Genomic DNA, 17,124 nt, shown 5'->3' with positions numbered 1-17,124 from the left:
AGCCTGGTGCAGGGTCGGGCAGGAGGGCGCCCGGGGACTTGAGCAGTGGGAACTTGTGAGCTCGCAACTTGACAACCACCAGCGGGCTCTTGTGTCAGTGTCCTGGGGCCACTGGAACAAATGAACACAAACAACTGGCTTCAAGCAGCAGAACCTCATCCAGTTCTGGAGACCACAGTCCAAAATCAGTATCACTGGGCCAAAACCAAGGTGTGGGAAGGGCTGTGCTCCCTCCAGAGGCTGCAGGAGAGGGTCTTTCCTGCCTCTTCCAGCTTCTGGGGGCTGCAGGTGCTCCTTGGCTTGTGGCCGTGTCCCTCCAGCCTCTGCCTCCGTCTTCACGTGGCCTCTTCTGTGCATATCCCGTTAGAAGGACCCTTGTGATGACACCGAGTCCTCCCGGATAATCCAGGGTAACCCCCCATCTCAAGATGCTTAACCCCTTCTGTAAAGTCCTTGCTGTACAAGGTCACATTTGCAGGTTCCGGGGATTAGGACCTAAATCTTCTGGGGCCGCTATGCAGCCCAGAACACTGCCCTTCCACGTGGGGGCCCTGCAGCCCTCGCCCCATGCCTGCCACAGGGGTCGCCTCCTTCCCGAACACGCCACGTTCTCCCCAGACCCCTGGCCTTTGCTCACGCCCCGTTCCCCTGGAATGCTGTGCCCACTCCCCACACAGCGGCCCCCGCCTCCGCTCCAAGGATGTGTCACCACCTCACACCTGTGTCCTCGGGCCTCTCACTCAGCCCTGCTTTCTCTCTTGTCACCTGCCGCGATGTGCCCGTTTCACTTGGTGGCGGCTGTGCCCGTACGGCTCTGGTCCTCCCCTCACCACAGTCCCCACTCCTCCCCCGGCTGGTCCACCCACCCAGACACAGAACATCCACGTGGCCCAGGTGTGAGGTCAGGTGCACGGGTCCAGGTGAGCTGAAGGTCAGGCTGGGATCTGTCTTTGGGTCCATCGTGGATGGCGTGCAGGGGTCATGTGGGTGTTGGTCTCCCTGAGCAGGAGCGGGGAGAAGGAGGCCCTGTGACCCCTCAGAGGATGAGGGGCGGAGCCACGGTGTGCCTGGCGGGGATGAAGCTACAGGCATGGTCGCAGCCTCCGAACCCGGAGCTAGACGTGCTCCTCCAGAGGGCCTGCGTGTGTGCACGTGTGCATGTCCGTGTGTCTGTGTGTGTGTATCTGTATGTGTGTGTGTCTATGTGTCTGTGTGTGTGCACGTGTGTGTCTGTGCCTTTAATGCAGTTTTGTGTTAACTCTGCAATTTCGCAATGTCACCTCGCGCCATTTGTGGCGCAGAAGGCAGCACAGCAGGAGAGGGCCTGGGACCCTGCCCATGACATGCAACGGGGAAGCATAAGGTCACAGGAGAGAACAACATTGCCTTGACCTTGCTCTACAATCTGTGTGGATTTCGACAAAATGTTGCTGAAGTCTTACTGTTGAATACTAACAAAGAAAGAAGTTTAGAAAGACAACTGGAGGAAACAGGGCATCGAAGTGCCTGCTGAGCGGATTTCACTGATTTCCCAGAAAAAGTACAACATCCGGACCCGAACACCCCCCAAAGTGTCAGGCTGCCTTTGTCTCTGGGCCGTCTTCCAACCCAGCAGCAGCGGCTTGGAGCACACGGAGAAGGACAGGGAGACCTGGTCACTCGCAAGGCATCACTGCATTGCACGGAGTCAGGTGTGACCCGAGAGAATCTCCATCCCTCCCCAGCTGTGCCCTGGATGAGTGAGCGCCATCAGAGCTCCGGGAGATGCTCACAGACCTGAAGGACAGGAGCCGGGATCTGACACTTCAGGAGAGACCCAAGGTCATTCCTGTGAGTGGAGTGACCCCCAGAGAACATGCGACGGCATGGCCAGTTCCTGGGCATCAGAGTGTCAGTCACAGAGGGAGGGGCTCCAGGAAATGGATTTATGGGCATCTGCCAATGCCCGGCTCGGCCCCGTGATTTACTGCCTAAGACCCGAGGAATTGAAAACCCCTCCTTCCTGGCTCTGGCCTTTCTCTTCCTGTTACATCCAGAGTGACGGTGGAGGAAGGACTCAGGGCCCCGGGCTGTGGGCAACCCTCCCCGTCCCCTTCGAGCTGCGGACCCCAGCGTCCACCCACCTCTCCATCCAGTGGGGACGATGGGAACCTGCATCAGGAATGATGCGTGTTAAAGACTGCGTGCCCGGCGGGGCAAAGAGCCCCTGCTCCCTGGGCGGCAGCCCGCATACCCGGGCACAATGTTCACCAAAAAGACCCCATGGCCAGGACTTCTCTGTCTCCCCCCATCTTGTCCTCACAGGCCCCTCCCTGTATGACTGGACATTAGCCCTTCCAGAATGTCTCCCATTGCCTTTCCCTCTCCTCCTCATCCTCTCCTCCCTCTCTGCCCCTGGACACCTGATGAGCAGCTGCAGAGGACACAACGGTGACACGTGTCGAGGGAGAGCTGCTCCTCCAAACACGCAGGGGCTGGAATCCTTACCTCCAAGACCACGAAGGCTGCTGGGGGCAAGAAGGGTATCAGCCAGAGCTCTCCAGGGAGACAGACCCATCGGATGTGTACACACACACACACATGCACTCACACACACACGCATGCACAGACTTATTTTAAGGAATTGGCCCATGTGATAGTGGGGCAGGCCAGCGGCGGGGACCCTAGCCGGGGCCTCCGTGTTACAGTGTGGAGGCAGAATTCCTTCTTCTCGGGAACCCCAGTTTTGGCTCCCAAGGCTTCCGACGGATGGGATGAGGCCCTCCACATCATGGAAGGTTCATCTCCTCGACTGAGTCAACCGCAGACATGGACCACACCTACACGGCACCTTCACGCACCGGTGCCTAACCCAGCGGACACCACAGCTGACCCGCAGACGGCCGTTCCTCCGTCCCCCACCCCAGCTGTACTCCCCCTTCACTTAGACCTTCCACCTCCACGGAATTCTTTCCTTCCCATTTCTCTTTATCTTCAGGACCAGGACACGTTTGCTCCCTTGGACTGAGTGATCCAAACAGCAAGGAATCCGTGGTGCTGTGCACTACATCTCAGGATGCAAGATGAATCACAGGCCAGAGGATGTGCCTGCCTCACCCCAGACCACAGAGCCCTGGACTGGTGGTCAGAAGGCCTGGGGGTCACAGACTCGGCCACTAACTGATTCAGGACTCCTAGGCTTAACATCTCTAGTTCCATGTGTCCTATAAATTAGGCAAAAAAAAAATGTCTACTTTGTTGGGTTTTTGAACATTAAACGAGAACATACAGAAGAGCATTTGTGAGCTTTAAGATTCTGTGCAACTGGGGACTTCCCAGGTGGGCCAGGGGCTGAGACTCCACGATCCCAATGCAGGAGGCCTGGGTTCAACCCCTGGTCAGGGAACTAGATCTCACATGCATGCCACAGCTAAAAGGTCCCACATGCCGCAACTAAGACCCAGTGTAGCCAAATAAACAAGCAAACAAATACATATTTTTTAGAAAAAGATTCTGTGCAACTGGGAAGATTCATCATCATCACTATGACCGTCAATACCCTAATCACCATCAACACCACCACCATCATCATCAATGTTATGGACTGAACTGTCTCCCCCAGAATTCACACGTTGAAGCTCTAACCCCCATTGTGATGATATTTGTAGACAGGGCCTTTAGAAACGTAACTAAGTTTAAATGAAGTCATAAGGGTGGGGCCCTAATCAGATGAGACTGTTGTTCCTACAAGAAGAGGCAGAAACACCAGAAAGCTCTCTCTCTTTCTCTCTCTCTCACTCTTTCTACATGTTGCACAGAAGAAATACCAATGAGTAGGTGCAGGAAGAGAGCCCTCACCAGAAACCAGATCTGCCAGCACGTTGACCTTGGACCTGCAGCCTCCAGACTGTGAGGAATAAATGTCTGTTGTTTAAGCCCCTGAGCCTGTGGTACTTTGTTATGGCGGCCCGGGCTGACTCAGTCACCACCACCACCACCGTCACCACCATCACCACCGTCACCACCGTCACCACCATCACCACCGTCACCACCGCCACCACCGTCACCACCATCACCACCGTCACCACCGCCACCACCGTCACCACCATCACTACCGTCACCACCGTCACCACCATCACAATCATCAGCACCGTCACCACCGTCACCACTGTCACCACCATCACAATCATCAGCACCGTCACCACCGTCACAATCATCAGCACCGTCACCACCGTCACCACCGTCACCACCGTCACCACCGTCACCACCGTCACCGCCGTCACAATCATCAACACCGCCACCACCATCACAATCATCAGCACCGTCACCACCGTCACCACCATCACCACCGTCACCACCGCCACCACCGTCACAATCATCAGCACCGTCACCACCGTCACAATCATCAACACCGTCACCACCGTCACCACCATCACCACCGTCACCACCGCCACCACCGTCACCACCATCACCACCGTCACCACTGTCACCACCGTCACCATCATCACCACCGTCACCACCATCACCACCGTCAGCACCGTCACAATCATCACCACCGTCACCACCGTCACCACCATCACCACCGTCACCACTGTCACCACCGTCACCATCATCACCACCGTCACCACCATCACCACCGTCAGCACCGTCACAATCATCACCACCGTCACCACCGTCACCACCATCACCACCGTCACCACCGCCACCACCATCACAATTATCAGCACCGTCACCACCGTCACCACCGTCACCACCATCACAATCATCAGCACCGTCACCACCGTCACCACCGTCACAATCATCACCACCGTCACCATCATCACCACCGTCACCACCGTCACCACCGTCACCACCGTCACCGCCGTCACCGCCGTCACCACCGTCACAATCATCAACACCGTCACCACCGTCACAATCATCACCACCGTCACCACCGCCACCACCGTCACAATCATCAGCACCGTCACCACCGTCACCACCATCACCACCGTCACCACCGTCACCACCGTCACAATCATCAGCACCATCACCACCATCACCACCGTCACCACCATCACAATCATCAGCACCGTCACCACCGTCACAATCATCACCACCGTCACAATCATCACCACCGTCACCACCGTCACCACCATCACCACCGTCACCACCGTCACCACCGTCACCACCGTCACCACCGTCACCACCGTCACAATCATCACCACCGTCACCACCGTCACCACCATCACCACCGTCACCACCGCCACCACCATCACCACCGTCACCACCGCCACCACCATCACAATCATCAGCACCGTCACCACCGTCACCACCATCACCACCGTCACCACCATCAGCACCGTCACCACCGTCACAATCATCAGCACTGTCACCACCGTCACCACCGTCACCACCATCACCACCATCACCACCGTCACCACCGTCACAATCATCAGCACCGTCACCACCATCAGCACCGTCACCACCGTCACAATCATCAGCACCGTCACCGTCACCACCGTCACAATCTTCAGCACCGTCACCACCGTCACCGTCACCACCATCACAAGTAATATGAGTACTCCTCCTCCTCTTCCTTCAGAAATTCACCTCTGTCTCTCTTGATTCTCAAACCTGAGTGGATGTCAGGGTCTCTAGGGGGCTTGTGAGAACACAGGACCTGAAGCCCTGCCCCCAAGCTTCAGATTCCGGGTGCCTGAGGGGATGCCTGAGAATCTGCATTTCTCTCAAGTCCCTGAGTCCTGCTGCTGCTGCTCCAGCCTTTGGATTAAATCATTAAGCAAAGCTTGGCCAGATGAAGTCTGTCAAATATTCCAAGGTTTCTTAGAAAAGCCCACGCCCACAACAGCAGCTGAATATCATCAAAGCTTCCCAGGTGGACATACTCGATCCCTGTTAAATGGTGGGGCAGGCAATCATTCCCCCCGAAATCAATGGTGTTGATTCATCACTGGGAGGGAAGGACCGTGAATGCTGGGGACATTTTACAGGCAAGGCTCCAACGACTGAATTAAGTCTCTTTGTGCCGTGAAAACACGAGAAGGTGGGGAGACGTGAGGGGGAGAGCAGCTCCCGGCACACGCAGTCGGAGCCCGTGCTGGGCGTGCAGAGCAAGCATCCCAGGCTTTGGTTCCGCCCGTTACATGAACAGTGTCTGCAGGGCACAAAGTCCTATTATTCAAGCGTGTTTGCATAATTGTCTTCCTGAATCATTTGGGGCACTTGATTGATTATCGTTAGCAAAATAGAGACAGATGGCCTTGGGTCTGAGCTGGTGCGAATTTGCTGCCAGGAGGGTGCACGACGCTTCCTGCCAGGCCTCCTGGAAGGGGTGTCCCTGCCCTAGGTAGTCGCTGCCCATGGTGACAGGACAGGAGTGGGGACTCACAGGGAGGTCACTGACAGTGACATTCTGTCCTGGACGCCGTGCACAACTCACTTCCCTGGAGTGCCAGGTGGCGGTTACAAACCTCTGCCCAGAAGGGGAGAAATGGCTCTGTTCTATCATCTACGCGTTTACCATGAATCAAAGGGCATTAGCTGCTCTTTTCTAAGCAATTTAAGCACTGTTCTGACTTAAAAAAAAAAAAGGACCATAGAAAGATATTATTTAATGGCAACAAAATATTTAAACCAAGGCCACCAACCCACTGCTGAGCCCAAAAGGGCAGATGTGTCCCAGCGCGAAGTGGGAAGAGCCCACGGCTCCCTCATCATCACCACTGGAAAGAGGAAGTGCTTTTGGGGCGAAACCGTAGTCTTTATAGACCCATTAGTACAGCAGGAACTCACTTCCGTGACCCATTTCCCATTACATATCCTCAAGCCACAGATTCACAGTCAAATCCAGGCCCGTCAGTTCTCGTGAACTGAGCAAAGTCGTCTTAATGATGATTGTTAGACATCCAGCCCAGTCTGGGGATTGAACTGGTTCCTTTTCCAGGCATCAAGCCCGTCTGTATTAGTAATATCTAAGGAGAGGATTAGTCAAGTCGCCCGTGGAAGTCAGGTCTAAATGAAAGACCTCTCTCAGCTCAATAAGATGTAAACATTATTTCCAAATCAAAAGAATCGCAGTCACCTCAATGTTCAGTTCGAGTGGAGAGGGCTGTGTTTAGGATGAGAAAGCATTTCTATAACTTTGAAAAAGTTATAGCCAGAAAAACAAGTTTTTCCACCCTAAACCATCTGGCCAGCTGCCTCGAAGTTCCATGAGCCCCATGTTTATAAAATGGGATATTAGCCCTAAAAAGGGATGAAGCAGCAATACACACTTCAACACAGATGGACCTTGAAAACACAATGCTGAGTGAAAGAAGCCAGACACAAAAGACCACCTGTTGTACGATTCCATCGCCATGAAATGTCCAGAAGAGGCCCGTCCACAGGGAAGAGAGCGGATGAGTGGCTGCCTAGGGGCCACGGGAGGGAGGAACAGGGAGTAACTCTCGGTGGGTACAGCTTTCCTTGGGGTGACGAAACAGTTCTTAACTACACAGAAGTGATGCCACCACATCGTGCATGTGCTGAAGGTCACTGAATTGTACACACTGATATGACTACGACGGTACATTCTGTGTAATATGTATTTTACCACAATTTAAAAACTCAGGCCCCTGGCTTTTCCCTCCACCATGTAATCCCCACGGCCACTCTGGACCGGGTCATTCACCCTTCACCGAGGATAGCAGGCCGGGTAAGGGCACCGGATGATGGCAAGCCAGCTCCCTCCCGGTAGATTCTTACCAAGATCTCCCCATTCCCAGGATCAGCACGAAGCCAGGACTGCCCCACAGCTGCTGCAATGCACGGCATCCACGTCTCTGGGGCCTTTCCCAAGCTGCCTTCGTGAATCGCCCACCTGGAGGCACCGCTGCATTAGCGATGCTGTTTGGTCTAACTGGAAGGAAGCCAGTGTGGACTGGCAAACTGAAATAGGGCCGCAGCTCCACACAGACCCCGTCCCTGACGAAAGGGCTGAGCTCGTGTCAACACACACAGAGGATGTGTGGGAAGGCGACGACACGGCGTCTCAGGGTCTGGATAAGTCCGCTTACCTGGAATGGGGTCTGGCTGTTGTAGTTCTTCAATTCCTTATTTCCACCCCGAAACAGCAGCACACGTGCACAGCTGTCCTGCACAGAAGGAAGAAGAAATCTGTTTGTAAAGCGGTGGCACAGGCATCCTCTAAAGAAGCCTGTTCACAGGGCGATCTCACAAGAATTCAGAGAAATGAAAACGCAGAGTCAACAGGAGGGCATTTTTGTTCATCGGAGGGGCCAGGAGGAGGGTGGACAGGCCCTGGCTGCTGTCAGCTGAAGCTTAACTGCTGCAAAGACTTTGAGAGCAGCTCAGCAGAATCTACAAAAAGTTAAAATACATACATCCCACAGCCAGGGACTCCATTTTTTTAAGACCATCTACAGAGAGCTTTGCACGTGCGTATAAAATACATAATAATAGAAAGGCTGCAAGTAAAATACAAAAGGAAAAAAAGGAAGAGAAAACCTGGAGATGGCAAAAACGTTCTAAAATAAAGGAAAGTGGGAATCATTTTGGAACATTCTTTTCTTTTTTTTTTTCCCAAACAACTTTTTATTGAAGTATAGTTGATTTACAATGTTTCAGAGAAGTACAGCAGAGTGATTCAGTTATACATATATATGTCTATCCTTTTTTCAGATGCTTTTCCATTATAAGTTATTACGAGATATTGATATAGTTCCCTGTGCTATACAGTAGGTCCTTGCTATCTATATTTTACATATAGCCATCTATATATGTTAATCCCAAACTCCTCATTTGTCCTTCCTCAGACCCTCCTCCTCTTTCCACTTTGGTAACCATAAGTTTGTTTTCTATGTCTGTGCGTCTCTTCCTGTTTTGTAAATAAGTTCATTTGTGTCATATTTTAGATTCCACATATAAGCGATATATTTGTCTTTCTCTGTCTGACTTACTTCACTCAGTATGACAATCTCTAGGTCCATCCGTGTTGCTGCAAATGGCATTATTTCATTCTTTTATGGCTGAGTAAGAGTCCACTGTCTATATGTACCACATCTTCTTTATCCGTTCCTCTGTCAGTGGACACTTAGGTTGCTTCCATGTCTTGGCTATGGTCAATAGTGCTGCTATAAACATTGGGGTGCATGTATCTTTCTGAATAAAATGCAGTTTTGTCTGGATATATGCCCAGGAGTGGGATTGCTGGATCATATGGTAGTTCTATTTTTAGATTTTTAAGGAACCTCCATACTGTTCTCCATAGAACATTCTTTGCCGAGGCAGTGGTAGCAAAAACAAGAAGGCAGCCCGATATAAACTGACAAGAAAAATATCCAAGAACTTCTAAGTAGAAAACGTGAGTCTTAGAACAATGATATAGCCTAATTTCACTTATGTTTTAAAGCCAGTATTATAGAAAGCAAAGAATATGTCTGGAAAGATGTTACCAGTTAAGGGGTTTTACTTTCTCAGGAAGGAGAAGGGATGACGGAGTAAATCTTTTGTTATTATTATTTTCTGTACTTACATTTTCTAACGTTTTTAAAAGGCAGCCAATAGTCATTTCTTGTGGATTTGTACAATGAAAATCAATCTATTCCTGTCCACTTATTGAGCATCTACTACTCACCCGGAGAGGCCAACCCTTTTGAAACTCCTGATGGGGAGGGTGGGGACAAATACCCACAGATAAAAAGACACGCGGAAGGGAGTTCCCTGGTGGCCTAATGGTTAGGATTCCGGGCTTTCACTGCCGTGGCCTGGGTTCAATCCCTGGTTGGGGAACTGAGATCCTGTAAGCTTCATGGTGCAGCCAAAAAAAAAGACAAGTGGAAGCACATGGCTATAGAAGCAGTGACAATATGAACACCTTGCCTAGTAGATGCAGCTGGGCTGTTATGATGGGCAAATTACATTTTGGGAAGAGCGTCTGGATGATCAAGTGCAGGTGCCGGTGCCCCACACAGCTGGGCCGCTCCGACTTGTACAGGTCTCTGCACAGGGGCACCAGTGCAAGTCGTGGTCAAACTCCAGCCCTGGGCCCATCTCCCTGGTCCACCTCCACCTACAGAGTCCAGAGCAGAGGCAACGGGCGTGGTCACCCAGGGCGGACACGCGGCAACTGCTGAGTGGTGAGTAAATGAAGCCACTGACCAGGGTCCCTCCAGGGGCCTGCTTATGGGGCCAGGCCAACAGCCCCACCCCAGCCCAAAGGGATCCGCTGTCCCGGGAAGAGTAGGGCCGAGGCCAGGGCACACGGCACGTGCCGGAGGACCTGGAGAAAGAGCAGGCCTGAGACGAAAGCTGAAAATCCAGAGACAGAAGGCAGGTGAGCGGGGCCCAGGGAGGGCGGGAGCTGGGGAGTGGTCTGCAGTGATGAAAATGTCCTATGACTGACCGTGGGGAATGGTTACCCAACCGTGTACACAGACTGAAAAACACTGAACGGTATATTTTAGATGGGCAAACTGTATGGTGTGAGTTATATCTCAATAAAGGTGTCATGTATTAGAAAAGTAAGAAAGATAGAGACCAAGAGACCACAGAGACTGAGGGAGACACAGAGATAGACAGAGACAGAGAGACCAAGAGAGACACAGAGACCAAGGGAGACACAGAGAGAGACCAAGAGAGACACAGAGATAGACAGAGACAGAGAGACCAAGAGAGACACAGACACCAAGGGAGACACAGAGATAGAGAGACAGAGAGACCAAGAGAGACACAGAGACAGAGACCAAGGGAGACACAGAGATAGACAGAGACAGGGGAGCACACCTGCTGAGAATGCTGGCAGGAAGATCACTCTCTGACCGCGAGGTCTGGCCAAGAGCACATCTGGGTCAGGCAAAGCACAGCTGGGGCGGCCCTGGTCCCTGTGACCTGGGCGAGGGCCCCCCTGGGGCCTCCACTGCATGATGATGACTTTGATGAGGAAACCACTTGTGCACGGAGCAGACAGGAGCCGAGGCAGAGGAACTCTTGTTCTCTGAGCCGCGACCAGGGAGACCAGGGGTGGGGCGGATCTGAGCTCTGCAGGGAAAGATTGTCGTCGGGCTGCGGGGGTCCTGGGGCCTCAGCTGTACCCTTGGGTGGCCGTGAGGGTCACCGCAGACTTAGGGGCGCTTGCTGCATGGGCCTGGAGGAGGCTGCCTTCGTGGACCGCTGTGGGCAAAGAGAGGGCCCGGGGACCACGTCGGGGTGGGTCCCCAAGGAGGGGCAGAGAGACATGGGGCTGTGAGGAGTGAGGACAGCCCCCGAGGGGTGGCGTGAAGAACACCTGAAGATAGAGGTTAGGAGAGAGAAGGACAGTGGAAGGAAACACTCGCCAGGAGCCCCACCGTGTCCTGAAACAGCCGTGAGTGTGTGAGTTTGTGCCCAGGTTGAGATGGTGGGCAGGACCCACACCACAATATAGGGGTGGAAATTGCAGGGAAACCCGAGACTCTGTCTACACTGTTTGCACCTTTTCCATGAGCGTGCGTTCGTGCAGTGCTTTGAGTAACTAAAAGCATTTAAGAAAATTTAAAAAGATGTACTATGCTTGGCAAACACACCTTTTGTATCCGGGGTACAGTGAAACCCAGGGTTTAAAAGAAGAGTCCCAGGTGTTACTTCAAGTGGACTGAAGGCCGGTGAAGACCGCGCCCGGGTCTTGTTATTTTATTCGTCTGAACTCCCGCACAGCTGGTTCCGTAAATCAAGATCTATTCAAACACAGACCCCTGAGCTCTCCAGTCCTGCCCCAGCCTCCCTACCCCTGGCTGGGTTTCCAGAACCCGCTCTAGCATCCCTTTCTCCCCTTGAATTACACCTAGCTGGGTCTTGTTAATTACAACCCAAAGTAAATTAATCGAATTAATTAAAATGACCGTGCTATCATGCCTCAGCAAGCAACGTTTGCAATGAGAGAAAAAAAGCCGAGGATGTCTGAAAGAGTCCTGGCACGGAGGGAACACAGAGCCAGGAGATGGGCAGAACTTTGGCAGGTGACATCTGGGGTGTGGGCGTGCAGGTGAGAGAGAAGATAGTCAATTCCTGAGGCAGCAAGCGGGGGAGACCCCACCAGGGGCTCAGGGGACCTGAAGGCTGCTTGGGGGTCTCACTCTGAAACGAATTCACACTGGGCCTAAGTGTGCCCTGGCCCAACTCAAGGGCAGCCTGGGAGGACCAGCCAGCTGAGCATCCTCAGATGCCCAGAGCTACCTGGCCTTTCAGGACCCCAAACAAGAGCCTGACTTGGCAACTCTTTGTAAACGCCCCCCAACACTCAGCGAGGGCTTCCACTGAAAATTCCCATCAGAAAGGAGGTCGGTTTCCTATGAAGCTAAGAATAAACCCTTGCCAGGCAATGCCAGGCACACTCTCCCGGGAGGAATCCAACCAGGATCCCAGAAGACTTCTCTGCTCACCCACGGACGGACAACTCTGAGTCAATATTAACCAACCTGAAGGCACACACCCCCTCACTCTAATATTTACCAGACTTCAAAGGGAGAGCACGTCCCGGAGAGCGATTTCAAAACTGAAGGGCAAGTGGTTCACAGGGCTTCTAAACAATGACAGTGTGTGTGTGTGTGTGTGTACACAGGCACATGTGTGTGTGCACGTGAGCAAGGTGTGTGTGCGCGCGCATGTCCGTGCACGTGTGTGCACACGTGTGTGCATGTAAGTACAGGTGTGTGTGTGTGTGTCTGTGTGCATGCACGGATGCTTTGCAGTTCAGAAAACACATCTACCTGCTCCTTGATTCCACCCTCACAGCATCCCTGCAAGGGGCTAGTAGGAGGCCCATTTCACAGGTAAGGCAGCAGAGGCCAGGAAGGGTTAAGTGAAAAACTGCAGCTTCAGAAAGGGAGGAAAAGGAGAAGTTGTGACCCAGAGGCGTTGCTAATGGAAGCCTAGCTCTTCCCTTGCACGGCCGCTAGCTGCCCGAGTCCCCTTGTGAGGGAGGTGTGTCTTCGTCCTTTTAAACAAGTCCATCAAGTTCAGATACAATCTGTGTGTTTTGAGGGCCAAGGCATCAGGAAGAATATCCAGTTATCTTCTGGGCATGACTTGCGGAGAAATGACCCTTAACAAACGCACCCTCCTCTCCTCCCCGAGCATCCTGAGGGTCGCCCTGTCCTGGTCAAGGCATGCAGCCCCTGGGGTCACCACCCCCTGCAGGAGCCCAGGTGACATCGCTTTCATCTTATACATGAAGACGCAGGCCCCAAAAATGTATTCATGCATGCACGCAACGAGTCGGTACTGAGTGTTGGCCACGCCATGTACCATCCCAGCCCCTGGGGACACAGAGCACCACGCAAACCATAAAAGATGGTCATGTGATGGAGCAAGTGAGGGCGGGTGGTCAGGGAAGGCCTCCCTGAGGCGGTGGCCTCCAAGCTGAGCCTCAGCCTCGAGGAAAGAGCCATGTGGCAAAGGGGGGAAGTGTTCCTGGCAGAGGAAGCAGCAAGTGCAAAGGCCCCAGGGCTGCAGGAAGCCAGGGCCAGGGGACAGGAGAGGAGCTGGGGGTGGAGCGACAAGGGCCTTCTGGGTCACGGGGAACGCAGACTGATCCACGTGGCACAAAGCCACTCCAGTGTCCTGCAGAAAGTGAGGGAATAAAGACTGGAAGGCAGAAGATGGGTGGGGGAAGGGGGGTGAATGCAGCGGCCCAGGGCAAGGATGCCCGTGGCCTGGGCCAGGCTGGGAGGGGTCAGAAGGGAGCTGACCAGACCTGGGAGAGGTGTCGTGAGGACCAGGAAGGCCAACCAGACTTCAGGCTGGAGCCACAGAGAGTCGGGCACTATGTACACAGGGGTAGGAGCCGTTATTGGAGCCACCCACGCTGTCTCCACGGGGATGTCGCCAGGGGGTGGACATCACTGCCAGAGCCCAGGGGAGAGATGAGTCGGCACGTTGGGACCCAGCCGGTGGTGTTTTCTGGAAGGTACCTAAGGACACAGACAGGCCTGCCTGAGGTCACTGTGGGGAGACCTGGGGCAATGGAGTGGGCGGCATGGACGCCAAGAGAAGATGCCCCGGAGTGGCTGAGCTGCGTGGCGACAAGGCGTGACCGCGGCGATGCCACCCGCTGCCCCGAGCGAGAAGGGGTGGAGTCTGGCCGGAGTGTCCTGGAAGAGAACAGGGGCAGGAAGTGGAGGCTGCCGAGTCCAGCAAGGTCTGGACGAGCCCTGCGGTGCAGACGTGCTGAGAAGTGAAGGCGGACGCGCTTGCGCAGCCGAGGCAACACGCGGAGGAGACGGCGGCGCCTGCGCATGCGCACGCGGCCCAAAGATGGAGGAGGAAGGGCCAAGACAGGTGGTCTGGGCGTTTTGCTTCAAATTACCCAGGACGGGCCGGCTTCAACTCCGGATTTCCAAGTCCTCCCACCCCCGGAACTCTCATTTCCACTGCACCGAGGCCGTCTTTGCATAGTGTCACAGACGTGAACTACTCAATGCTCCAAATTATAAGTCAGGAACTCATTTCCCAAGTTCTTTCTTCTTATAAGCCCAAGAAGAGCCTAGATGGGTGTGATCAGTAAAATTTTGAAGTGTAAAGAGCTGGGAAGTTGATGTCACCAGAGCGAGGTTGGAACCTGGCTCCACAGACCACCCTCCTTTGAAGGGTGGTGCCCCAAAGACCACGCTGCACACACGCCGTGGCGCACACCTTCACCTAACTTGTGACCAGTGGAGCCCCAACCTCCCCCCAGTCGAGGGGTTACAGGAACGTGTCCCCAAAGCCTGGGGGAGGAGAAATACAGGGTGGGTTTCGAAGCCCAGCTTTGGCATTTACCAGCTGAGCTGCTTTGGACCAAACCTGCATCTCCTGGCCTGTACAAGGGAATGACAACCAACAGTAGCCACCAAAGGCTCGTTGCAGGGATCTAAGGGGAAGCACCGTGGGGATAACTTTCTACACGCCCTCAACGCCCAGGGGATGATTACCCCTGTGATTGCCCCCACGGAGGCCCCCATCAGCTACTATGATGACTGCTCTATGGGATTCGAACAGGGCACAGAGACACAAACAGAACACAGCCTGTCTCTTTACTTTGGCTCTCAATAGAATAAAGAGGCCTGCTCCAGAGAGGCAGGGTTTATTTTTCTATCTTCCAGACAAATTGGCCCGGCCTAGTAACCTTTTGATATTTAATATTCCTTCCCTTCCTTCCTTGTCCAAGGTGGAAAAACAAACACCAGGCTGCGGCCCTCCCTCTGGTGCTCCTGGAAAGCCAGCAACAGATCGAGGGAGTTGGTAGATTAGATGCAATTTGCTGCTTAAAATCAAAGCCCTAATAGGTTGATTTCATAAGAGAAGAAGAGAGAATATTCCAATCACCGTGTGTTTTACTGGAAGTGTACAGATGAGGTCTGCCTAAAATTGATAAAACACACAATCAATCCATAAACTTGATGCTTTCATATTTAATGAGAAGCTTTGTAAGTCAAATTAACAGCAGTATGGGCAGTATCACTTCACCATCCTAATCACCACCTTTACCGTCAACATCACCATCACCACCATCATCGTCACAGTAGTCACCATCCTCATCACCATAGTCACCATCACCACCATCATCACCATCACCATAGTCACCATCCATCACCATCACCACCATCACCGTCACAGTAGTCACCATCCTCATCACCATAGTCACCATCCATCACCATCACCATCACCATCATCATCACCATCATCACCATCAACATCACCATCCTCATCACCATAGTCACCATCACCACCATCATCACCATCACCATAGTCACCATCCATCACCATCGCCACCACCATCATCATCATCACCACAGTCACGATTCATCATCACACCATAAACATCATCACCATCACCATCATCATCATCACCGTAGTCACCATCCATCATCATGATCACCACCACCATCATCATCATCACCATAGTCACCATCCATCATCACACCATAAACATCATCACCATCACCATCATCATCATCACCATAGTCACCATCCATCATGACCACCACCATCATCATCATCACCATAGTCACCATCCATCATCATCACCACCACCACCATCATCATCATCACCACAGTCACCATCCATCATCACACCATAATCATCACCATTACAGCCACTCTTACTGAAAATCTGCCGTGTGCCAGGCATGCCATATGTTTGCTTTCTATTTTAAGCCTCTTAGCAACCCTGCAAGTTGGGTATAATTATCTCCATATTACAGAGGAGGGATTTTATGAAACCCAGACTGCCATGTCTCCCTGCATTGCAACTCTACCTTGAGGCTGCTTCTTAGTGCCTTTCCCTGACTCCCATCCTGACCCAAAGACACTGTGTCCCCACACCTGGAACAGTCTATTTCTCAACGTTACCCCCCAGAGTGCCCTGTACGGCACCCCTTTCTGCTTGAAGTTGCAGAGTGGTTTCTCTTGTTGGCCCTGAGCCTGGCCTCACACAGCCATACACATCCCATGTATGTAGAAATTGAAAGTGGACACAGCAAGGAGGCCAGCACACCGGTGACTTGGGGAGGACAGGGCTTCAGGTTAGGTACCATTGCCGGGTGCGCCAGACAAAGGCTCAGGGACCTCCATCCCTCCCTCCATTCCTCTCAGACAGGTCATCACAGGGACGCTAGTGTGTACGGAGCTATGCTTCTCTGAATCACACTGAGAGGCCGAATGGACCGGCTTCTCTTAGTACATCAGTGAGATGCCTCAACGGCTGGGGGGGGGGGGCTGAGGGAAAAGATTAAAGGTCACACTAGCATCCCAGGGAGGGGCACGAGGGATTCATGAAGCTGAATCCCAGAACACTTGCTGACTCCCAAATGGACATGCTGTCCAGGGGCTATGGGGCCACCAAGCACCAGTCTGTGACCCTCTGTGATGGCCCCTGGGACATAATGCAAGGCAGGGTGTCCAAAACAGGAGATGCCACCAAAGGCACTTCTACCCATGCTGCCGCAGAGGGACAGACGGGTGGAGCTGGACAGCAGTAGGCTGGCCCCGAAGGTCCCAGGACCCTGGAGAGGGGCCAGCTCTCACTCCCTGAAGGGGCCTCCCTGGCATGCTAGCAGGAAGGCACTCAGCCCTGGAGTGGGGAGTCTGTCCTCACCTTACGTCTGGTGAGAGGACAGATGCGGCCTT

At 53.2% G+C, this 17,124-nt stretch overlaps 1 protein-coding gene across 8 annotated transcripts in view; it reads right to left on the bottom strand.

Annotated features, from left to right (window-relative positions):
• The window catches only part of SHANK2 (SH3 and multiple ankyrin repeat domains 2), a 549,250-nt gene that overhangs the window by 385,761 nt on the left and 146,365 nt on the right, over positions 1-17,124 (bottom strand). For all 8 annotated transcript variants that reach the window (XM_082629529.1, XM_082629530.1, XM_082629526.1 and 5 more), the window contains one exon: positions 8,037-8,114. In XM_082629529.1, coding sequence (XP_082485655.1) covers positions 8,037-8,114 — 78 coding nt within the window. The remainder of the gene's footprint in view (positions 1-8,036; positions 8,115-17,124) is intronic.

This window comes from Mesoplodon mirus (assembly GCF_964341445.2).
Source record: "Mesoplodon mirus genome assembly, chromosome: 7".
In the NCBI taxonomy this organism is placed as follows: Eukaryota; Metazoa; Chordata; class Mammalia; order Artiodactyla; family Ziphiidae; genus Mesoplodon; species Mesoplodon mirus.
The sequence above is the reverse complement of the archived record's forward strand: the minus strand, read 5'-3'. Positions and strand labels throughout refer to the sequence as shown.